Source organism: Elaeis guineensis, chromosome 6, assembly GCF_000442705.2.
Source record: "Elaeis guineensis isolate ETL-2024a chromosome 6, EG11, whole genome shotgun sequence".
Taxonomy (NCBI): Eukaryota; Viridiplantae; Streptophyta; class Magnoliopsida; order Arecales; family Arecaceae; genus Elaeis; species Elaeis guineensis.
Window position 1 is genome coordinate 1,820,442 of NC_025998.2, and position 21,841 is coordinate 1,842,282.

The 21,841-nt window shown below is 39.3% G+C and overlaps 1 protein-coding gene across 1 annotated transcript; it reads left to right on the forward strand.

The window, feature by feature from the left end:
• Positions 1-6,042: 6,042 nt before the first annotated feature.
• LOC105047720 (3-ketoacyl-CoA synthase 4) lies at positions 6,043-8,102 on the forward strand. The gene has a single exon (XM_010926772.4). It carries the CDS (start codon positions 6,371-6,373, stop codon positions 7,820-7,822), a length of 1,452 nt encoding a protein of 483 aa, XP_010925074.1. The 5' UTR covers positions 6,043-6,370; the 3' UTR covers positions 7,823-8,102.
• The last annotated feature ends 13,739 nt before the right edge of the window (positions 8,103-21,841 follow it).

A 21,841-nucleotide genomic window follows, 5' to 3' on the forward strand; every position in this document is an offset into this window, starting at 1 on the left:
TGAACAAGAAAACATTGATTCATCCTCCACCTGCCTCATCTTCTCTTGGGGAGGCTCAAGAAGTCATCCAACCATCAGTTATCGATGATCCTCAGTCATTCAGTCTCCTTGTCTAGCAAGTTCAAGCCCTCACTACTGTGGTACAACAGCTCCAGCATACCACTGAGCAGCAGCAGCGAGAATCAACTCCTCAAATGGTTCAATCTTTCTATTCCCAGTAACCAGCCTCTCAGAATCCTTACCACAATCATGCTCTGGATCTCACTGATCAATCCTAGAGAGCAGTATCATTTGCTTCAAGCAGAAAGATGAATTTGAAAGAAGGTCTTGGACGAAAGATCTAAGATCTTGAGAAGAAGCTGATGGAGATTCAAATAGACAATTCACAGGATGGGAGAAATTTCAGCTTGCAATCTCCCTTCTCTCGACAAATCCTTGATGAATCGATTCTTATTTGATTCAAGATGCCTGCTGTGGAGTCATTCGACGGCTCCACTAACCATTTGGATCATTTGGAAGGTTTTAGAACTATCATGAGGCTGCAAGGGACATCTAATGTCCTATTCTGTATCGTCTTCCCCATTACTCTCAAAAAATCTGTAACAATCTGATTCTCTGGCCTTCAGTCAGGATTTATTTTTTTTTTTGAACAGTTAGCCAAATTGTTCATCACTTATTTCGGCAACAACAGAGTTCACCTGAAAAATACTAACAGTCTTTTTACTGTGAAGCAACAAAAAGGTGAATCTCTGTAGGATTATGCTGCACGCTTTAATACAGCTACTCTGAAACTTAAAAACTTCAATGAGTCCGTTGCTATGGCAGCTTTGAAGCAAGGACTCAAAAGCAACCGTCTGATTTTCTCCCTCAACAAGAACTATTCAGATAATTATGAACAAATGCTCATCCGAGTACGAAAATATGCACAGACTGAAGAAGAAGAAAGCATATTCCATCAGGCAAGAAAGGAAAAAGATGGAAAAAAAGGCATCAGGAAGAAGATCGTGAAAAGCAACAAAATAATACTGATCGACCTCAAAAAAATCTGAGGTCCAGAAGCCCACATTCGAGGTCCACTTTGCTGTTTGCCCCTCGAACTCAGATACTGATTGAGGTTGAGGGACAGGGATATCTTTGCCAACCTAATCCTTTGAGGGCTCTATCAGAAAAAAGACACATAAGAAAATACTACCGTTACCACCGGGGCCATGGCCATGATACTAAGAAATGCCGACAATTGAAGAATGAAATTGAGGCACTGATACGTCGAGGTCAACTTGGCAAGTATGTCTGAAATCGGACTAACCAAATAGCCTAAAATTTTTCATAAAGATGATCTAATTCTCTGACAAGCTAAGGTCTCAAAGCCATAGAATAAGAAAAACTCACTCCGAACTGGGAAGGACCATATCGGATTATCAAAATAATTCGCTCAGGAGTTTATCGAATTAAAAATCTAGATGGTACGACCATTTCAAGAACGTGGAATGCTGAAAATATCGAAATATATTATCAATGAGATCTTTTCAATAAAAAATTTAATTTTTATCTTGATAAAGATAATGTTCTAGTCAAAGTTTCTGTTGAAGAATCTTGCTTCATCCAAATCAGATCAATGAAATCTGACAAAAGAAGTTAGAAAAGTCGTGATGAGGTCATAAAAATTTCGAGATGAGGTCGAAAGAGCTCACGATAAGGCCGTAACAATTTTGAAATGAGGTCAAAAATGCCACATTGAGGCCACAAAAATTTCAATTGATAGGACAACCTGATGTGAGAAAGCCGATATCCGGATCGAGCTTAAGTCCAGATGGATAAAAATGAAAGTCGATCTCCGAATCGAGCTTAAATCCAGATGAATTAAGATGAAAAGCCAACTTCAAATCAAGCTTCAGTCTGGATGGATCAAGATAAAAAGTCGATCTTCGGATCGAGCTTAAGCTCCGAAGGATCAAAAAAAAATCGATCTCCGGATCGAGCTTAAGTCTCCAAAGAACAAAAAAAAAAGTCAATCTCTCGATCGAACTTAAGCCCTGAAGGATCAAGAAGAAAAGTTGATCTTCGGATTGAGCTTAAGCCCCAAAGGGTGAAGAAAAAAAATCGATCTCTTGATCGAGCTTAAGTCCCAATAGAATCAAAAATCTGATCTTCGAATTGGTTTAAAGCCCTGAATGGTCCAAGTCCCTATGAGGACCAAAATACAAATCTCCAGGTCGAGATAAGTCCCGATTGGACCAATGTCCCGAAAGGATTAAGATAAAAAATGAGATATCTGATCTCTGAGTTGGACCTCATCAAAAATTCAAAGTCCTGATTGGACCAAAGTCCCAAAAGGATCAAGATCAAAAGTGAGATATCTGATTTTTGGATTGAACCTCATCAAAATTTGAAATCCTGATTGGACCAAAGTTCCGACAAGACCAAGATCAAAAGTGAGATATCCAATCTCCGAAATTGATCTCATAAAAAAAATATTGAATGAGATACCAAAGATTGAAATCCTATCAGATATACAGGAGATCCGATCTACCCACTTCGATCTCAAGTGGAAGGATGTACTGGTTCGCTTGAATCAAACGACATGGATTCGTCACCTCAGATAAGTTGAAAATTTTTTCATATATTGCTTCTTTCATTCGAAGTGACCTCTTCGGACTCAGAAGTGGGATGCCAATATTGTGGGATCTTACTAACTCAGCTGATATCCTCGAGACTCATACTCAAGAGTTCTTGGATTGACAATGGATACTGATTTAAGGCTCGACTGTGGAGCTCATCAAAACATCAAGATTATCGAACGATCGACCTCATTAGAAGACCAAGGTCATCAAAAGGCCGACCTCATCAGGAGGTCAATCTCATCAGAAAGCTGAAGGCCGACCTTATTAGGAGCCAATCTCATCAGCAGGCTAACAACCGACCTCATCAGAAGGTTGAAATTATCATAAGATCGATCAGAGGACCAAGGTCATCAGAAAGCCAACATCATCAATATTTGGATACATGGCATCAGATCATTATCTGAGATAAAAGCCCTCTCAGGTCACATCGGCTCGAGACCGATTTGTTTCTCCAATATTATCTGCTAATTGGTTTGATCCAGAGCTGCAAGCAGAACTCTCACTCTGTCAGATTCTGATCTCCATCATCTTACGTCGGTTTCTGACCGACCTGATTACTGACACTCAAGACATGGTGCCCAGTTCAGATATTTACTGATATCAGTCATTCTACATCGGTTTATTACCGACATGCTATTAGAAATATGGATGGTTATTTGATAACTGTTATCCAGCTCAGCTGTAATTGTCTTTCAATTATATTCCAGCTTATTTACTATGTGGACGGTCGCTCCACGATCTTTGCACAGCTAGCCATTCTATTACAATAACCAAACGGTCTAACAGATCTCTAATGGCCTCACAACTTAATAGATTTCTAACAGCTTAACAGATCTCTAACGGCGTAACAAACTTTCCTTAAGACCTACGCGAGTTTTCTCTATAAAAAGAAACAAAATACTCTCTGAAAGAAAAGTTAAATCTAAACTAAGTCTGAACTCACAAAAATAAGACTTTACTAAAATTTTCACTGAGAACCAGAGTTCTCTCCATTTAGAGTTCATTCTACTTCTCTCCACTCACAAACTCTCATTTTTTGCTTTCTACTTCTCTATTTCTATTACATATTCTTAAGGTCCCGTCTGACTTAAGCATTGGAGGATCCTAAGCCAGAGGGCACCTCACGATTTTGAGATTTCTTTTGTAGATTTTGCTCGCGGTTCACGTCGGTGCATCTCTCAGCTCTCCAGTTCGGTTCAGTGCCGACCTCACCTTCGGAGCTTGCAGCAATGATTGTGTATTTCATCGATTCTAATGATGATACCCACATTGCCTCATTGATTTCCGACTTTTGATTGGCCTATTACAAGTTTGATGTGATATTACCATTGCAACGAATATTTACTCGGGATAGGGGGACCTTGGCTTTCTCGATCTATCAGAAGGTGCTACACTCCTTCATCCTATAAGCAAACCAATGTCTAGTGGGCTAAATGATTTGCCACTAAATTATTAATATCGCAAGATTATCTATTAATTGATATGAAATCCAAAATAACAATAAATAATTATATATAAAAAATACAACACAATGATTTATTTAATTAGGCCTTGGTCTATGTCCATAGATGAAGATGGATAAAAATTTCACCATATCAAAAGATGGAATATAAAGAAAATAAGAAATAATCTCTATAGCACGACCGCTTAAATAATAAAAGATGTGATTATAATATATAGTCATTAAATTTTAAAACAATGAAATAAGATTAAAATATCCAAAGAATCAACTAAAATTTAAAAATAACTTGCATCTGTACTATGAGAGTTGTGCCCCCTGCACCCCCACAAGAGGTCAGTAGTGGGCTCTAAGCTTAAACTTGGCAAGCCAAAGTCCTCCGCTATCACCGTACCGTAGATCTAATGAAAAATCTCTCTGAATCACCTTCTTAGAAGTAATCGAATAAGATGATAAATCAAGCCATACAAAATTCAAGTCGCACCCAACAATTATATTCAAGCTAACATCATTTTATTGATAGTTGTGTCCTATGCTCTCTCTTTATTTTTCGTATTCTTTCCCACTCATCGATCTTGCACGCACACCCGTCCCTCCTCCCTATACATGTGCATGGAATCCACTCTATTTACTTTCTTTAATAGATTATGAGGGAAGTCTCTCATTTCCTCCGGATTACTGTCAGAAAAAGAAATAGAGAATGGGAAGGGAAGAAGTGATCCTTCTGGAGGACATTAATTGCTACTCCAATCCCACATTTTCTGAAGTACGTAATCTAATTTAGAGGATGATGTTATTTTGGATACAAAAGGACAAGTTTGAATTGCGGAAGTCATGCACTCTTCTTACAAGCTCTTCAACTTCTTTAATCCATGCTGTCATCTCTTCACACTATTCTTCCTCTTCCATGCGTGACCTAACTAGTTAATCATCTCAACCAGTCATAAAAATCTTTCAAATTGAATGTTTCTGATTATTTTGGTTATTGACTTTAATCATTGAATCCATCATTTATTTGCTTAAATCGACCTCCGATATGTTTATTGTAGATGGCCCAGGATCAATCAAAATTTAAGACGGGTATTCAAGACTTCATCCATAATTGGTGCCTCATGGATCGGACAAGAGAAGCAACTTGGACTCAAAAACATGGTTTAGCTTGTAGATGCCGACTTGATGGTGATCATGCAAAATTAAAGAACCATCAGGCAAAATACATGGCGTGTTAGGGCACCTAGCGGCCCTCTCTATGATGCTTGATGTGAGGTTGGACAAGGAGCATCCATGTGGAACTCGGAAGTCACTAGTCTACCTCTTAACAGTGGGGTACCCGCGATATTTCTCTACCGAAACCCATCCTACACCTACTATAATAAACATTAGACGTGACCAGTTTCAAGTGCGCGTTTTGTGTAATAGAAGATACATATTATACCGGGAAGGTCGGGTCTCTAAAACCATGTTATAATTGTTATTCTAGACTTGATGATCAAATTTGAGATTCTTGGAGTATCATTTCAAGCAAGGCAAAGCTATGATGAGGAAAGACTCATGCTACCCTTGCAGCTCGGTTCTTCTTGCAAGAAATATTAGTTGGACCAGGTAGTGGTCCACGGAGAACCTGGTCCAGCTAATATTTCTCACATCTGGGACGGCTGCGATCCAACGGTCAAAAAAAAAAAAAAAAGTTTTCTGCCGCGAGGTTTTCTTGCTTTATCCAATGCCAATGCCCAGCGCCTTGTTACGAGGATATATACTATTTCCGTCAATTTTCGAGTGAAGTCAAAGTGGTTGGGCTCATGCATAAAGGCTGTGTCTGCCTACTTATACTAGTTTGATTTAATTTATCTGATTTATTTAAAAAAAAAGGGGACCGTCTCTGCCCATTTCTCCTTCATTAAAAAGGGTTGCATGGAAAGGGCAATGCCCTTATGTATGACCTTCGCCTCCCATGAATCTGTAGAATACGAAAACACGTACCTCCTCCCCTTTCGCCGGTCTTCCCGTCCCCCAGTCTTCCCGGTACATTCAACAAGAAGCTTCCCTTCTTATCCAGTTCCCCTCTCATGTCTTTCAATCCCAACTGCTCCTAACCGTACTTTTAACTCTCTCTCTCTCTCTCTCTCTCTCTCTCTCTCCATCCATCCATCCATCCATCTCTCTCTCCTCCCAGATGTCCTCCAAGTAGGTTCATTAATGATGAACTCTAAACCGTAAACCATCAATGCTCATGTGATCTTCTTTATAAAATCCCCACTAAATCTGTCATCGTTGCGGCCAAACCTACACCATGAAGTCCAAAACCCTCCTCTCCCTCCTTACCCCTATCCAACTGCTCCAAGCCTCCTTCTTCCTCCTCCTAGCTCTAACTCTAACCTTCCATGCCCTCCTCTCTTCCACTCCTACGCTCCTTCTCAACCAAAAGCTTCTGCTCTTCCTCTCTACCCATAGAACGCTCCTCTTCTCTCTTCTTTGGTGCACTTTGGTAGCCCTCATCGCCTACCTCTCCACGAGGCCCCACCCGGTCCTGCTCCTTGACTACGCATGCTTCCAGCCTGACGCCGACCGCAAGTGCAGCTACGAAGTCTCCGAGTACTTCGTTCGGCGAAGCCGCCGCTTCTCCACCACCAGCGAGGAATTCATGCGCGGCATCTACCTCAAGTCGGGCCTCGGCGACGAGACCTACGCCCCTCCCTTCATCTTCCAGTACGACTACGAGGCCAAGCTTCGCTCCGCCGTGCAGGAGGCCGAGGAGGGCATGATCGCCAGCGTCGACGCCGTCCTCTCCAAAACCCACGTTCCCGCCGCTGCCATCGACCTGCTTATCGTCACCTGCGGTATGTTCACCCCCTGCCCCTCTCTTGCCACCGTCCTCGTCAACCACTACCGCCTCCCCGACACCGTCGCCACATATAACCTCAGCAGCATGGGGTGCAGCTCCGGCGCCGCCGCCATTGACCTCGCCGGAAGGATCCTTTCCGGCGCACGCCGAGTCCGCTACGCCCTTGTCGTCATCACCGAGAGTATAAGCCTTAACTGGTACTTCGGCGACAACCGTTCGATGCTGGTCACCAACTGCATCTTCCGCGTCGGCACGGCGGCGGCGCTGCTGACCAACGACGGGTCTCGCCGCGGCGCCGCCAAGATGGAGCTCCTTCGCGCCCTGCGGACCCACCACGGCGCCGACGACGCCTCGCACCGCGCCGCCTTCCAGGAGGAGGACGAAGCCGGCAACCTCGGCATCGCCTTGAAGAAGGACCTCATCCGCGTCGCCGGCGAGGGGCTCCGGGCCCACATAGGGGTCCTGGCTCCGAGGGTTTTGCCGTGGGCCCAGCTGGTGCGGTACGCTTACTGGGAGGTGACCAGATGGTTGAAGAGGGGTGGCGAGAAGCAGCACGTGCCGGACTTCACCACGGCGTTCGAGCACATGTGCATCCACACGGGTGGGAAGGCGGTGATCGAGGCGGTGGCCCGGCTCATGCGGCTCGATGACCGGGTCACGGAACCAGCCCGGATGTGCCTTCACCGGTTCGGCAACACCTCCAGTAGTTTGGTGTTGTACGAGCTGGCCTACTTTGAGGCCAAGGGGAGGATAAGGAGGGGTGACCGGGTTTGGATGTTGGCTTTTGGAACCGGGTTCAAGGTTTGTAGTTTGGTCTGGAAGGCGTTGAAGGATTCGGGTATGGATCCTGATAACCCGTGGAAAGACTCCATCCATAGGTACCCGCTGAAGGCGTGGTAGTTTGGAACTTGGTGCAAAAACAAAATTAAAGAAAAGGGAATAAAAAACAGATAAGGGTAAACATATTTACAAAGTGTGAAACTTAGTGAGGTAGAAGAAAAGGTTATTTGCTTTGTTTCTTCCATCTCTGTCAAGTTTAGGGATGGATTTCGTGAGAATAATAGTAATAATCATGATGATATAATTGTTATATGTGATGAGGTTTGTGTATTAAACCTCAAAAAAAACAGACAAGGTTTGTGTATTCCCTTAATTTTCAATCTATAATTACTTTTACTTATTTTGGGGCTATATTAGACGGGGACATGGGGCTGTTGTAACGCTTTCTAATGCGAGGGGAACAAGGGAAATAATGGGGAGATTGGATGTACTAGGATAATATCAGTTGAAAAAAAATATATATTTTTTTAAATAAATTTTAAAAAATAATATAGAGGTGCTATCATAATATTATTTTTTTTATTTTTTATATAAAAAATAGAATGAGGGAGACAGACGATCAGCATAGCTACCTCTTTGAGTGTCGACCAATATAGCTATTCTTTGGGCATAATCATGAGGACCCCACTTGATTGAAAAATGTTCGATACAGGACGACAACAGAAGTCGGCTCGGTCCTCCCTCGTCACGTGCGGCGTGAGGGTAAAGAGACAAAGGTTGATTCCAACTGGACTACTACTTGCATGGTTCTTTATTATTTATTAATGTTATGGTCTTTATTGTTTATTAATGTTATTGTCTACATTTGTTTTTCTAGAAGGTGTGGGTCCTTAAAAAGGAAGATTTTTATATTACACAATAAACATGTGCAGGGAAGTTCTACAGTCAAGTAAAATTTTCTTCATAGGTTGTACGAAATGGAGCTGTTATTGTTTGATCTTCGTGGTTAATTTCTTTCGTCTGAAAATATTTCTCAACGGGGAAAGTTGCTAGGACCGGTTTAGACATGTTTAAGCGTGGCAAAAGTCCAGTATAATTCCTAAAGGATATACCATGAGGTTATATTTGAGCTCTCCTCCCCGTGTTGGCATGGCCACGATAAATGCGTATTGTGAGGTGGGTGATCACCATTTTGGTCATTAGTTAAACAACGACAGCAGCAACAAAAAACTATAAAAAGCTAAATATACCGAATCAATATTGCTGTTTAACATCTCTGGCATTACCATTCAAGAATCGTTATATCTGGATCGTATTGGCACGATTCCTAGTTGCATCATTCATATTAAACTAAATAATCTAATCGAAACATGGCAAACTAGCTCAATAACTTGATGTTTTTTTTCTTTTTGATAAAAAGAGAGGCTAGAAAACCACCCAATTTTTATTGTATGGAGTGTAGAATTATGTACGGACAAAAATATTGACATAACAGAAAAGAGATGTTGTCTAAGGGTGATTACAAAATTTCTGCCTCTAAACGGACGGATGGGTATATAGGAAGCCTATTAGTTACACCATTAATTGATGGATAGAATTGAGAAGGAATTGCAAGTTTCTTTCTATTTGTAGAGCAGTCAAATCTAAACTAAAATTCAAACTTGAAATAAATTCAAGATCCATATTTTGATGTAATTTTTGATGGAGACTTGATCAGAAAACTCAAGTCTCACTCTAATCCACCCATCTCCAACCCCCTCCTAAGCCCATCTCTTACCTTTATCGGAATCTCCCAATAAAATAGGTAATCGTCTCTTTCACTCCTTTCTGAAACCTATCTCCTATTTCTATTGGCATTTCCCTCTGGATCGGAAATCGTCTCCATCACTCCACCCTTCCCCCCATAACTTCTCTATCTTAGCCGCCCTCTGAATAGGTCAATCAACTCAAGTCATTTTTATAGAAAATCATCAATCAACTCAAATCATTTAAAGGGGTGTTTGGTTTACGGCCAGGATTGGGACAAATTGAAATAGGAATCACAATGATCATATCCTCCGAAATATTTGGTTTTTGGTCAAAATTAAAATAGAGATTTAAATCCTTAAGGAAGAGTTTAGATTTCAGGAGAAATATTCTTCGTCGAAATCGAAATGAGAATGGGACCCTCTCCAATCAAACAGTTGGAACGAGAGTTATCCATTTTCATTCTCATTTCAGACTCTAACTCTTTCTAAAAAAAATATCCCCTAAAATCCAAACAAGTTGAATAATATTGTGGTGGATTCAATATCAACTATTTCTTCACAAACATCATCACAACTAGACTTCAAATAGTAGCTACCTATTCAACTTCAATGTCCAAGCTACCATGCCGGCATGTTATGATGCATTTTTTATAGGACGGCAAAATATACTCTGACTTATCAATCTAATCCATATTCGACCTGTCATAAGCAAGTTTGAATTTAGACCATATAGATTGGAGTTGTAAACAGATCAACTCATTTAACTAGTTTAATATTCGAGTTTGATTCAAATTTCAAATGTTTGATCCATTTAACTCATTTGATATTCATATCAGATAAATTTAGATATGGCCATTGGGCCATATCTAGCATGGCCCAGCCCAGGCCCATCAGGCCACAGTCCAAACGGACTGTGCTGCTTTGGTCTACTCCAAGTGATCATCACCGACAACGACCGACAATTCGATAATGTTAGGTTTGAAAAATTTTGTGTAAAGTACCATATTATCCATAGATTTACCTCGATCGGGCACCGGCAATCTAATGAAGAAGCTGAGATAACCAATAGGATAATTCTACAAAGTCTGAAGATAAGAATCAATCAAGCCAAAGGATATTGGGCTAACGAACTCTCCAGCATCCTATGGTCTTACCAAACAACTCCTTGGATCCCGATCAGAAGTTGTGATTTCAGTTGAAATCAGCCTAACTTCGACTCGGATGGAGCACTACAACGAACGGACCAATTCGAACAAGCGACGAGCTAATATGGACTTACTCGACGAGATCCAGAGACAAATCCAACTAAGGATGGCTTCATATCAACAAAGGATAGCTCAGCTCAGTACTATAACTTCTGAGTTAAGTCCAAAATCTTCCAAGTCGGAGACCTAGTCCTCAAGAGAGCCGAAGTCTCTAGGCCGATCGAGCAAAAAAAGTTGTCTCCAAATTGAAAAGGTCTTTACAAGGTTTCAGCGGTTCTACGACCTGGAGCATATAAGATCGGGAGCTTGGATGGCACAAAGATTCTTCGAATTTGGAACACCAAGAATCTACGGATATATTATCAATAAGACATCTCGTAAATAAAAATTTTTCTTTCTACAATTATGTATTAAACAACTTCTCTTGGCCGAATTAGAGGTCATCTCGACCAGGTCCGAGGTGCGACGATGGAAACCCTTGGTCAAGGACCAAGGCCATCTCGATCAAATTCGAGGTGCTGCATACGACGACGCTCTTCTACGATGGAATGACCTACAACAAAAATACTCATCAAGGGCCTAAGTCACCTCGATGATTTTCAAGGTGCAGTGTGATCAAAATATTGATAAGACACTAGGTCACCTCGACAAAATCTGAGGTACAACAGCAGTACTGATGAAACACGAGGTCATCTCGATAAAATTTGAGGAGGAACTCCTAAGATGTCATCGAGAAGCCCCTCCAGAATGAGTCGACCATGACCTCGGTGAGATCGACACTACATGGGACAGGTGATTCGAGATGTTTCTCTGACTTAAAAAACTCCTCCAGATGTCAGCAACTTAGTCGCTAGTACCCGACGAGACGTTATTCGGTTAATGCCTGTTTAATGGAGCAGTGGAGTCTGACAACTATTAGCATGCTAGATATGGCCGAAGGGCCGCTAGATTATAAGCTATAGTTCGCAGCGCAGATCCAGACGAAATCCGACGTTATTCGGCTAATGCCCGTTTAACGTAGCCATAGAGTCTGACAATTGTTAGCATACCAAATATGATCGAAGGACTGCTAGAGTATAAGCTATAGTTCACAGTACAGACTCAAGCGAAACCCGACATTATTCGGTTAATATCCGTTTAACGGAGCCATGGAGTTCAACAACTGTTAGCATGCCAACTCTGACCGAAGGGCCGCTGGAGTATATGCTTCAGTTTGCGACGTAGATCCAGACCAAAAAAGTTGTAGTTAGTCAACTTGTCCCCGATTGACCAAGGATCAGTTGACCCCAAATAAAGTGAAAGTACATCATGCTCCGCACCTCAACTACCATGCTTCGAACTCGACAAGATGCTCCATAGAACAGCGACTTGCACCTCGAGACAATAAGTCCATGGCATGCGGCTTTCGAGGATGATCGTCGAGAAGTACTACTCTGACCCACACATCGATTAACTCCTTTCGTCGGATGAAAATTATGTAATCAGACTTAAAAGTTAGGGGACAACTATTGGAGTAGGTCCTCGTCTCATAACCAACCTCAACCGAAGGCCACCTTGAAAAAAATTGATCTCATCAGAAGATCGTGGTCCCCAGAAAGTCAGTCTCACCTGGAGACCGATCTTGTCTGAAACCTGAGATCGATAAAAATCTGACCTCAACATCATCTAAAAATGGCCAGTCCAAGTTGAAGACTACATCGGCCATCAACCGATTAGTTTCTCTAGTGGCATCGGCAAGAAACCGACGTACTTGTCTGTCGCGACAGTCCTGATCCACAGATCGGATACTTCAGTTGAGTACAGCACCTGATACTTCAAGTCGGTCATTTACCGACCTAACTTACCAACCCTACTTAGCGAGTCTAGGACTGCTGGCATCCGTGACACTCACCTCGGACTGCTTCCAATCAATTTCATCTCGCTCCAACCAGTGACCGACCTGGATATCGACATCAACCGAATAGTGGGTGGTCAAGTGAGGCTGTTATGCGGTTATGTCGAGTCATATCAAGTCACATCATCCTGAGATCATATCCTAAGCGCTCCTCTCCGTGCTGTGATAGGACATCACAAAGTCATTAATTATGCCACATGCACGTAATAAGGCCCGCCTCTGCGATAAAGGGCATGCCCGATGACGGTGCCATTTAAAGATACCCCCATGCAGCTTCGTATGACAGGATGTTATCAGAATACATTTTCATCCTTTCATCCTTCACCCTGCTCTATCTATAAATGGAGGTAAAAGAAGATCCCAGAAGGTATGCACATGTACATTCTAAGACTCAGAGCTCAAAGCTCTATCTCACTCACTCTTCTATATTTTGAGCTGAAAACTGACTTGAGCATCAAAGTGTCTTCACCAGAGCTACCTCTGCTGTAAGCTTTTCTTGTAGGTCTCTCTGCTGCCATCAAACATCACTGACTGACTTTTCTATCTGGCCCGAATTGATCTTGCCTTTGTTTGTCGCATCGCAAGCCCTTACTCTCGTTCTCGGCCCTCTCGATTGTGCCCTCTCTCCAGCGAGCAATCCTTCTCCATCAATTTCCTATAGTTCTGCACTCAGATGCGACATCTGACCACCCCACTGGAGATGAGCCATAACACTCATCTTCAAAGGACCCTTAATATATAAAGGGATAGTTTTATGGGTAGTTTTGCATATAATTATGAAAATAAAAAAAAAGCATGGGTTAAATGGATAGTTAATGATGAATTATCTTTAAGCTTATATAAGTCTTTTAATTTTGAAGAGTATGTTCAGTTAGTCCTACAACCTGCTTACAGAAAAACTAGTAGACGTATATTTAGAAGAGCAGCCATGACTAATTTTTTAGCAATGAAACAAAATTTGATCCAATCTCTTTCTGCCATAAATTCAAAAGTATCATTAACTTCTGATATTTGGATAACATCTATTGGTAGTTATTGTTTTATTGCTGTTACTGCTTATTATATTGATAATGATTGGCTATTAAATAAACGTATTTTTGCTTTTTATGCTTTTGATTTTTCATATTCTGGATAATAAATTTTTAATGCTATTTATCAAACTACATGTATATATGGTATTAATAAAAAAATTATATTTATTACTTTTGATAATATATCTAATAATAATTCTGCTATTAGATTATTGAAAGACTCTTTGCATCCCATTCTAAATGAGAATTTATTGCATATTAGATGTACATGTCATATTTTAAATCTCTCTATTTAATCTGGCATAGATATGGTTCAAGATGTTATTATAAAAATTAGAAATATAGTTTCTTTTATTCAAGCTTCGAAAGCAAAACTTTAAAAATTTAAATAAATGTATATAGATTGATAAATATTTTGAAAATTTTAAACTTGATATAGTTATTCATTGAAACTCAACATATACAATGATACATGATGCATATCCATATAAAATTTATTAAGTATATATATTAATGATCATAGATTAGATTTAATATTGATTGAAATTGATTGGAACAAAGATAAAATTTTAGAAGAATTTTTAGTTAGTTTTTATAATACCTCTGAAATTCTTTCTGGTGTTTATTATCCAACATCTTGTTCATTTTTATAACAAGCATATCTTATTAGCCAAAAATTTGCACAACATAGATATGATGATATTTTAGAACCTATTATTTATGAAATGAAATCTAAATGAAATAAGTATTAAGACATTATATATTCTATGCATAACTTAGCTATTGTATTTGATCCACATGTTAAATTAAGTGATGTTTTGATTTTACTTGATATATATTATGAAAATATGAATCTAGATCCTGAACCCACTAAAGCTGAAGTAAACCAACTTTTTTATGATATTTATACTTTATATGATGATAAGATTCGTGGATCTAGTACTTATCGTTTACAAACTTTTGTCTCTTTTTTTAGTACTTCTCGTTCATCATCTGTTTTTCAGTTATTGCACATAGAAGACATACACATGATTCTTCAAGTTCATCTTCATCTTCATATTTAAGTAGTGAACTTGAATTTTATTTGCGAAATGATTTTCAATCTGCATACGATGAAAATCAAATAGAAAATCTTGATATGTTAGTATGGTGAAAAAGTATCAAAAATCAATATCCTTTAATATCTACTATTGCATGTGATATTTTAGTTATGTCAATGTCCACAGTAACATCAAAATCTATTTTTAGTACAGATCGACGAGTTCTGGACGAAAAGAGGAGCAGAATGACCGACAAAATAATTGAGATGCTCCTTTGCTTTAAAGATTGATTGGATGTCGAGACGAAACTTCAAGATAAAGATGGATATAATATAAATTTGATAATGATGATGGCACAAACACTACCGATGTTGCATGACGACCAATAAAATTTTTAATTATTTATTTTTCATATTTATAATTTTTTAGTTTCATCTTTTAATTATTGAGGTGAGTCGCCTTAATTTTCTCTTTCTTCCTCATTATATTTGGAGGTCAAGCCTAACCCTCCTTCCTTCCTTGTACCATTTTGATTGATATTAATAAATCATTGGGGATCCACGCCAAACCCCTCACTATTATAAGATGATTTTTTATTTTTATAAAAAATTTTCACATTTATTTATATAAAAAAAATCTCAAAAAAAAAAACTCCCATGCGGACTGTGTCGAGCCTGAAATGAATCGGGCCGTACCAGCTTAGGCCCTTATGGGCTGTGCCGAGTCTGGGCCACGGGCCGCAAACCCCCAGCCCAATCAGGCCCCTTCTAATGGGCCGTGCCTGGCACGGCCCGTTATTGTAGCTAACGAGCCGTCTCAGGCACGGTCCGTTTTATGTCGGATCGAACCGTTTAATAGAAGGTCCGGTCCGACCTGACCCGTTGTTCATGTCTAATAAACTATTTGACCTATTTAATACCTATTTTATCTATTTAAATGATTAATATATCTCTATCTTATTTAACTGATCCGTTTAACATATTTAATCTATTCAAATTTATTTAATTTATTTAATCTGATTGATATATTTAATAAATAAATTATATAGATTGAATTAGATTATTAATTTAATAAATAGATCGATTCAAATTAATAAATTTTTGATCCGATCCTCCTCTAATCCGATATTTATCTAATCTAACCCGCATTCAATTCAATCTGCATCCAATCTAAGATGTATCTGACTCGATGAGACAAGCAATCCCTAATTTCTAGTTGAGTGGTCAGTTTCATTGGGAAAGTAAAAGGTTTTCTGTTGTGGATATGAATGCGATTAGTTTGAATCCTTTCTGTAGTCTCACTGTTCCGAAAGTGAGATATTGTATAGATGTCGTTGTTGGCACGAAATTCGTGGTATTGCTTATTTTTGTTCTTATGATTTTAAATCAATAAATATTTGCTGCCCAAAAAATCTTTAAAACTATATAAATAATTTAAAAATTAAAAAAATAAAAATTAAAGCAACATCAAATTGGCTGATGTCCAATTCAGGAGTTCAGATTGCACCTTTGGCACGAAAGAATGATTTATCTTCTTTGATGATATGGATCATTGGATTGCTTCCTACACAGATCTTCAAGCACTCCAAACCATTCATCCGAAGCGATAATTGTGCGATTCAACGGTGGCTTCGCGTGAAAGACATAACCAACCCCCACTTCAATCACCAGCTGGACACCACATGATGGTTACATCGCGGTCATGCCATTGATGGCGTTTTGAGGTGGACTCACTTTAATTTAAATCCAAAATGCGGAGGTCACAAACCCAAGTGCGACATATATCCGTCTGACATCAATTCATTTACATGCATGTTGGAATCAAATATGGTGGGCGAATGTCATTGAAATTTAGAGTCTCCAGTCATGTCACCATATTAACTACTGAAAGAGATATTTGATGATCTAACTTGGATCACTATATGATCTAGATCACTGTTGATCCAAATCTTAGGATGATCTAAATTTTAATAATTTAAAATTATTATATTTAATTTATCATAGTACAGTGATTAAAAATCTTTGGATATGTACAAACTATTTGTTTGGTATGCTACAAAAATTCAAGTTCACCGATCATATACTAAAAATATCTTTGGCAACTTATTTGGAAGTTGGAATTGAGGATTGGAATAGATAAAATTTTAGAACAAAATTAAATAGATTTTTTCTCTTTCTAATCAGTATGAGAAAGGAGAATGACGCCCCAACTACCCACGCATGTTACTTCTCTTTCATAGAGAAGATATTTCAACTACCCACCCCACGCATATGAAAAACATATAGCGGCAAAAAAAAAAAAAAAAGGTTTCTCTTCGCATAAGTTTATTAGATCACCATGATGAAGTGATATTGGATACCTATTCTCGAGAGCGGATTTTCTATCACCATATTGGACGGTGATTCGAGAAGTAGGAGTGATTTGAAATCACTGCCACGTAGGATCACTATTGTACAATCAAATACGGTGATCTTATCATCTTCATCCATATCACTCTTCAATTTTAAACATGGCAGAAAAGAGGGTGACTCACAACAACCCTTTTATTCATCATCACTTCCCCATGTCCCTACCGCTGGATCGCTTTTTAGTTGTATCATGTGTTAAATGTGAAAACTTAAAATCTAAGATCGATGGCATGAATTGAGTTCGGAACAAAACCTAGGTTACGGACTCGTTTATAGGTGCCCTCAGTTTAATAACACGGATAGCCGGCTGCCTTTGGAAGCAAATTCCAAAAGGGGCGATGCAAGATCTGTGTGCAGCCTATCACCTTGTTTGATGATGCCTGCTAACCGGTTGGCGACCTAATTCATTTCTCGATCTACATAGGTTACCATCGAGGATGGCCTTCTTCTTTTTCGGTGGAAATCATAAAGTTATTACCATGCAGGTTGTACATTGTGTGAAAGTAGTTTAGGTAGAACTGCTGTAATTGCAAATCAAGAATAAGCCGATGGTAGCCATCAAATGATTGAATTTGATTGCAACCTTGTCTTGGCTTTGTCCCTCGAGCCAAGATATGGTGCAAGAAGAGGGCAATTGACAATGGATTCCAAGTAAGACACTTGGACTCACAGCGCGCAAAGCTGCGGATTTATGGCATGCTGCAGCATCTCAACTAAATCAAACTGCGACTCTCAACAATGGACCACTAATGTCCCCAAGAACCTATTGTATTCTCACATTATTAGATGCAAAGGACGTAGCCATGGCAGTTGAGCATCATTAATCACCCTTGAGGCCTTGGTCAAGAGAGCTGAACCACATTCCACTCATCTGTGCATGTGGATCATTTCATGGTTGACATCGCGTGCATGTGGATCATTTCATGGTTGACATCGCATCAGATGATCAAATGATCTGGTGTGCACTGAGCTGCTCCTTTTTATCTGGCAATCTTGTTGTCAGGATTGGTTAAAATTACACTCAGCTCTTTCATAATTGCAATTCTGATAGGCTTCACTTGGAGTATGTTTGCGTTGCATGACATAAAAAAAGCGTTTTATCCAATGATTGTGAACTGGCATTACAAATTTTACGTTAGAAAATGCTGCTAGCTAGCACGGCTCTCATGCTACATGTCCTTGTTTATGCTGCGAGACGAGGCACAGCCAAGTTTTTAGTAGGCCATGTTGCAGCTTTCTAACTACAAGTGATGGGTCTACAGGAACGGATAGGATAGACTTTTGGCAATCAAGTTTTAAAAATTTGGATGAACTCCGGCATCAGATCAAATCACGCGGTATAAAATCAGCTCAGCATCGTGATCATGAATTAATCGGTGGCACGTAGGTGGATTGCACTGAGATGCTTTCACATGCATACGTCGGACCTTCTTGCTTGGGGCCGCTGATGACCCAAATCATGATTAGAGAAAGCGAAAAAATACGGACGACTGGACACTAGCGAGAAGCCCTTGCAAACTTATGACATGAACAGAGAAAATTAAGAAGAGGTTATGGGGTTGGGGCAAGTGTTTTCTTCTCCATCACTCATCAAAACACAGCTTAATTTGGCGACAACAAATGATAGGTTATTGGACTGCGAGGAGATCCTGCGCAGCAAGAATCTAAGCACACTGCTTCTGACTGATTGTCAAAGAGCCTAATGCGTGTTTAGTTCCATGTTAGCTACGTACTATACACATCTTCTACTTATACAAAGCCTTTTTTTTTTTTTTTTTTGAGGTTTACTTATACAAAATCAATAAACCTAAATAACACCTTATGGCTAGTCTTTTTTGGTGAGGTCCTTGGTCACTATAAATGGTATCAAACCTAACCTATGGTCCATATGGAGTAGGAGATATTGTAATAAAGAACAAAAGGAGCAAGCTAGGTGACATATAACCTGTGAAGTTTCTGATAAGAGAGCTGCAGCCAAACAACTCATGACAATATCTCTGAACAAGCCAGATAGTGTGTACCTTCCAGAAATCAACGTCAATGATGACCCAAAAGTATGAATATTGGTGTAATGGAGTTTGATGGAAACGAGAGTCAGCTGGCCAGAAGATTGCTGATAATTGGTGACATACCGGCCAGATGAATAAGCTGAAAATTTCAGGGACTCGATCCTTTTTCTTCTTGAGGGGAAGATACATATATATGATGTCATCTGGTTTTATGAAGATGTTAAGAACATCCATATAACTTCAGAAATAGAAATAGGAAAAGAAAAAGAGAATATAAATTTTGGCTGAACTATTGCCATAATTCATAAATAGTTGCAAGTAATTATAACCAAAGTTATTAAGCTAGTGTTCGGCGTCTCTCGGGGCTCAGTGCTGTTTGCAATTACTGATAGATTGCAGTCCTCTGAGAACGCAGCACTTGCATAGCACATTTTCCTGATCAGTGAAGCATTTGGATGTAAGATCACTGGGTGCTGATGAAACATAAATTCTTCAGCATTGAACATTTTCGGTGCATATAACATGCCTTCACATCATCGCCGATTTAGTAAGAATCAACCAAGCAGTGTGAAGGTCAATCATGACACGCAGATTAATACATACACCCGAAGGGAGATTCGCAAGGCTTCAATGTTATCAGTGCAGTCAGGATTCTACCGATTTCCCACATGATCAGAGTGCTCGAATCAAATTCTTCCTTAGTATTTAAAAAAAAAAAAAAAATTTCCTTAGAAACTTAAATCCAAGGAAAAATAGATTATATGGATTATGAAATGCATTCCGGCTATACCATGTTTTGGCTGTTGATCTGACTTACCCTACCCACATTAGCATAGCACAGACATTCAACCGAAGATTTGCTTGAAATGCCAAGGTTCTTCCAATTAATCTTGCATTGCAACTTAGATAAAGTTTTCTGCAAACATGATTGTCGAAACTATTTTCAGAACATTTGTCCTGTATTAACATTTCTTGAAAATATACGCTGTTACCAATAAAATATTTAACTAAATGAACTAGAAATGCAATTCGATAACCAAATTTAGAGTTTAAGCATCTTGGGCACCATATAAGAAGCTCCAAGAAAATTCTTCAAGGGTCTGGTACTACTTCCTGACATGTCTGATCACACATGCTGCCAACAATTTTTTTTAAATCATTATACTTCAAAGTATGTTGAACTAAATAATCTGATGTCTATGGTTTATCTCTTTAGCAATATTTCACACCACCTTTAAAGAAGATGCATAGACTCGAAGCTTTCAATGAAGTCATATTCAATTTGTAAAAGAACTAGATTCAAGATAAGATTGAAGAGACAACCTTTAAGGAAATCAATTGTAGAATGGCTCCACTGAGAACCTTAAGAGATGATTGTCAAAATTCCTATTCTTATCTTAGTCAATCTTATATGTCATCAGATAAGGTCATCTCTACATCAACTTTAAGACAAGTGTATCAATAGAGAGAAGCACATCTAGGGGATCCGATAAACACGTATAGGTATGCCTATGCATTAGTCAATATGCGTGATAAAAAGCTTCTAAGTCCCTATAGTTATGCCAACAACATTATACAAATGGCATAGAAATTGAAATACATACCAGCTTTTTTTATATCACACTAGTGAATAATGCATTTTATCCTCTACACCAGAACTGATCATGTGCTGGGCTGCGGGCCTAAATTATATTTATTTTTTGTCGGGCTTTGAGTCAGGCCTATTTAAAATTTAATATTTTCTATATCTAAGCTCAGTTCATGATTAGCTCTACTCTGCACCTAGCTTTCCATCTCTGAATCCTGGCTCCAATCTTACAATTTAGATCGGAAACTTTTATAGTGGGCGGCAACATGAGCAGCTATCAATCAGAGACAACTCCCGGTCCTTCATGTTGCACTTTTTCAAAGCAACTCATTTTCCCATCTCAGATGGATAGATCAATTCTAGGGCTAACAAACCTATACCTGTTATGACCTGCCAACTCTAATTGAGATCACCCAACCAACCAAAATTATTATAATTTGTTACATTGGTATATTGCAGTTTAAGAACCATGGTAAAAAGGAGGAAAAAATTACACCAAACGCATTGTATAGGTTATGTGCTAGTAATGATATATTCTGATATTTGGATGGTACACTTATATTGTTTCGCCACCGGAGAGTCAGGGACTACAACCCAACCTGATTGGCATTACTGTTTATATGTTAATCGTCAAACGTACGCTTGCAGCTGTTATTGCCTGGAATTGTCTCTCCCGAGGAAGAGATTTTTGTACAGGGCAGGACTATTTCGAATAATATTCTATTGGCCCAAGAAATAATGCATTCTCTGTACAAAGCTTCACTAACTAAAGAAATTGTGATGGTCAAAGTAGATATAGAGAAAGCTTACGACCGTATGCATTGGCAATTCCTGGATAAGGTATTGTCACAGTTGGGTTTTCATCCTCTTTTTATTGGTTAGGTTATGGCATGTGTGCAGCAAGCTCAATTTGCAGTACTGTTCAATGGCACAATTACTTCATGGTTCCACCCAACCAGAGGTCTCCGTCAGGGATGTCCATTTTCACCCTATTTATTTGTCCTATGGTCGGAGGTACTCTCTAGACTCATCTCTTTTGCAATTCAAAATAAAATATTGCATGCATATAAGCCAACAAGACATGGTCCAACTATATCACATATATTGTTTGCAGATGATTGTCTTTTTGTCATAAAGGCTACGGTAAGAGATGCAGTGTGTATTAGGGCAATCCTTGAAACTTACTGCTCTGTTTCTGGACAAGCAATCAACCTGA

What these genes read in the sequence shown, in the direction of transcription:
- LOC105047720 (XM_010926772.4), top strand. Translation starts at nt 6,371, where the DNA reads ATGAAGTCCAAAACCCTCCTCTCCCTCCTTACCCCTATCCAACTGCTC.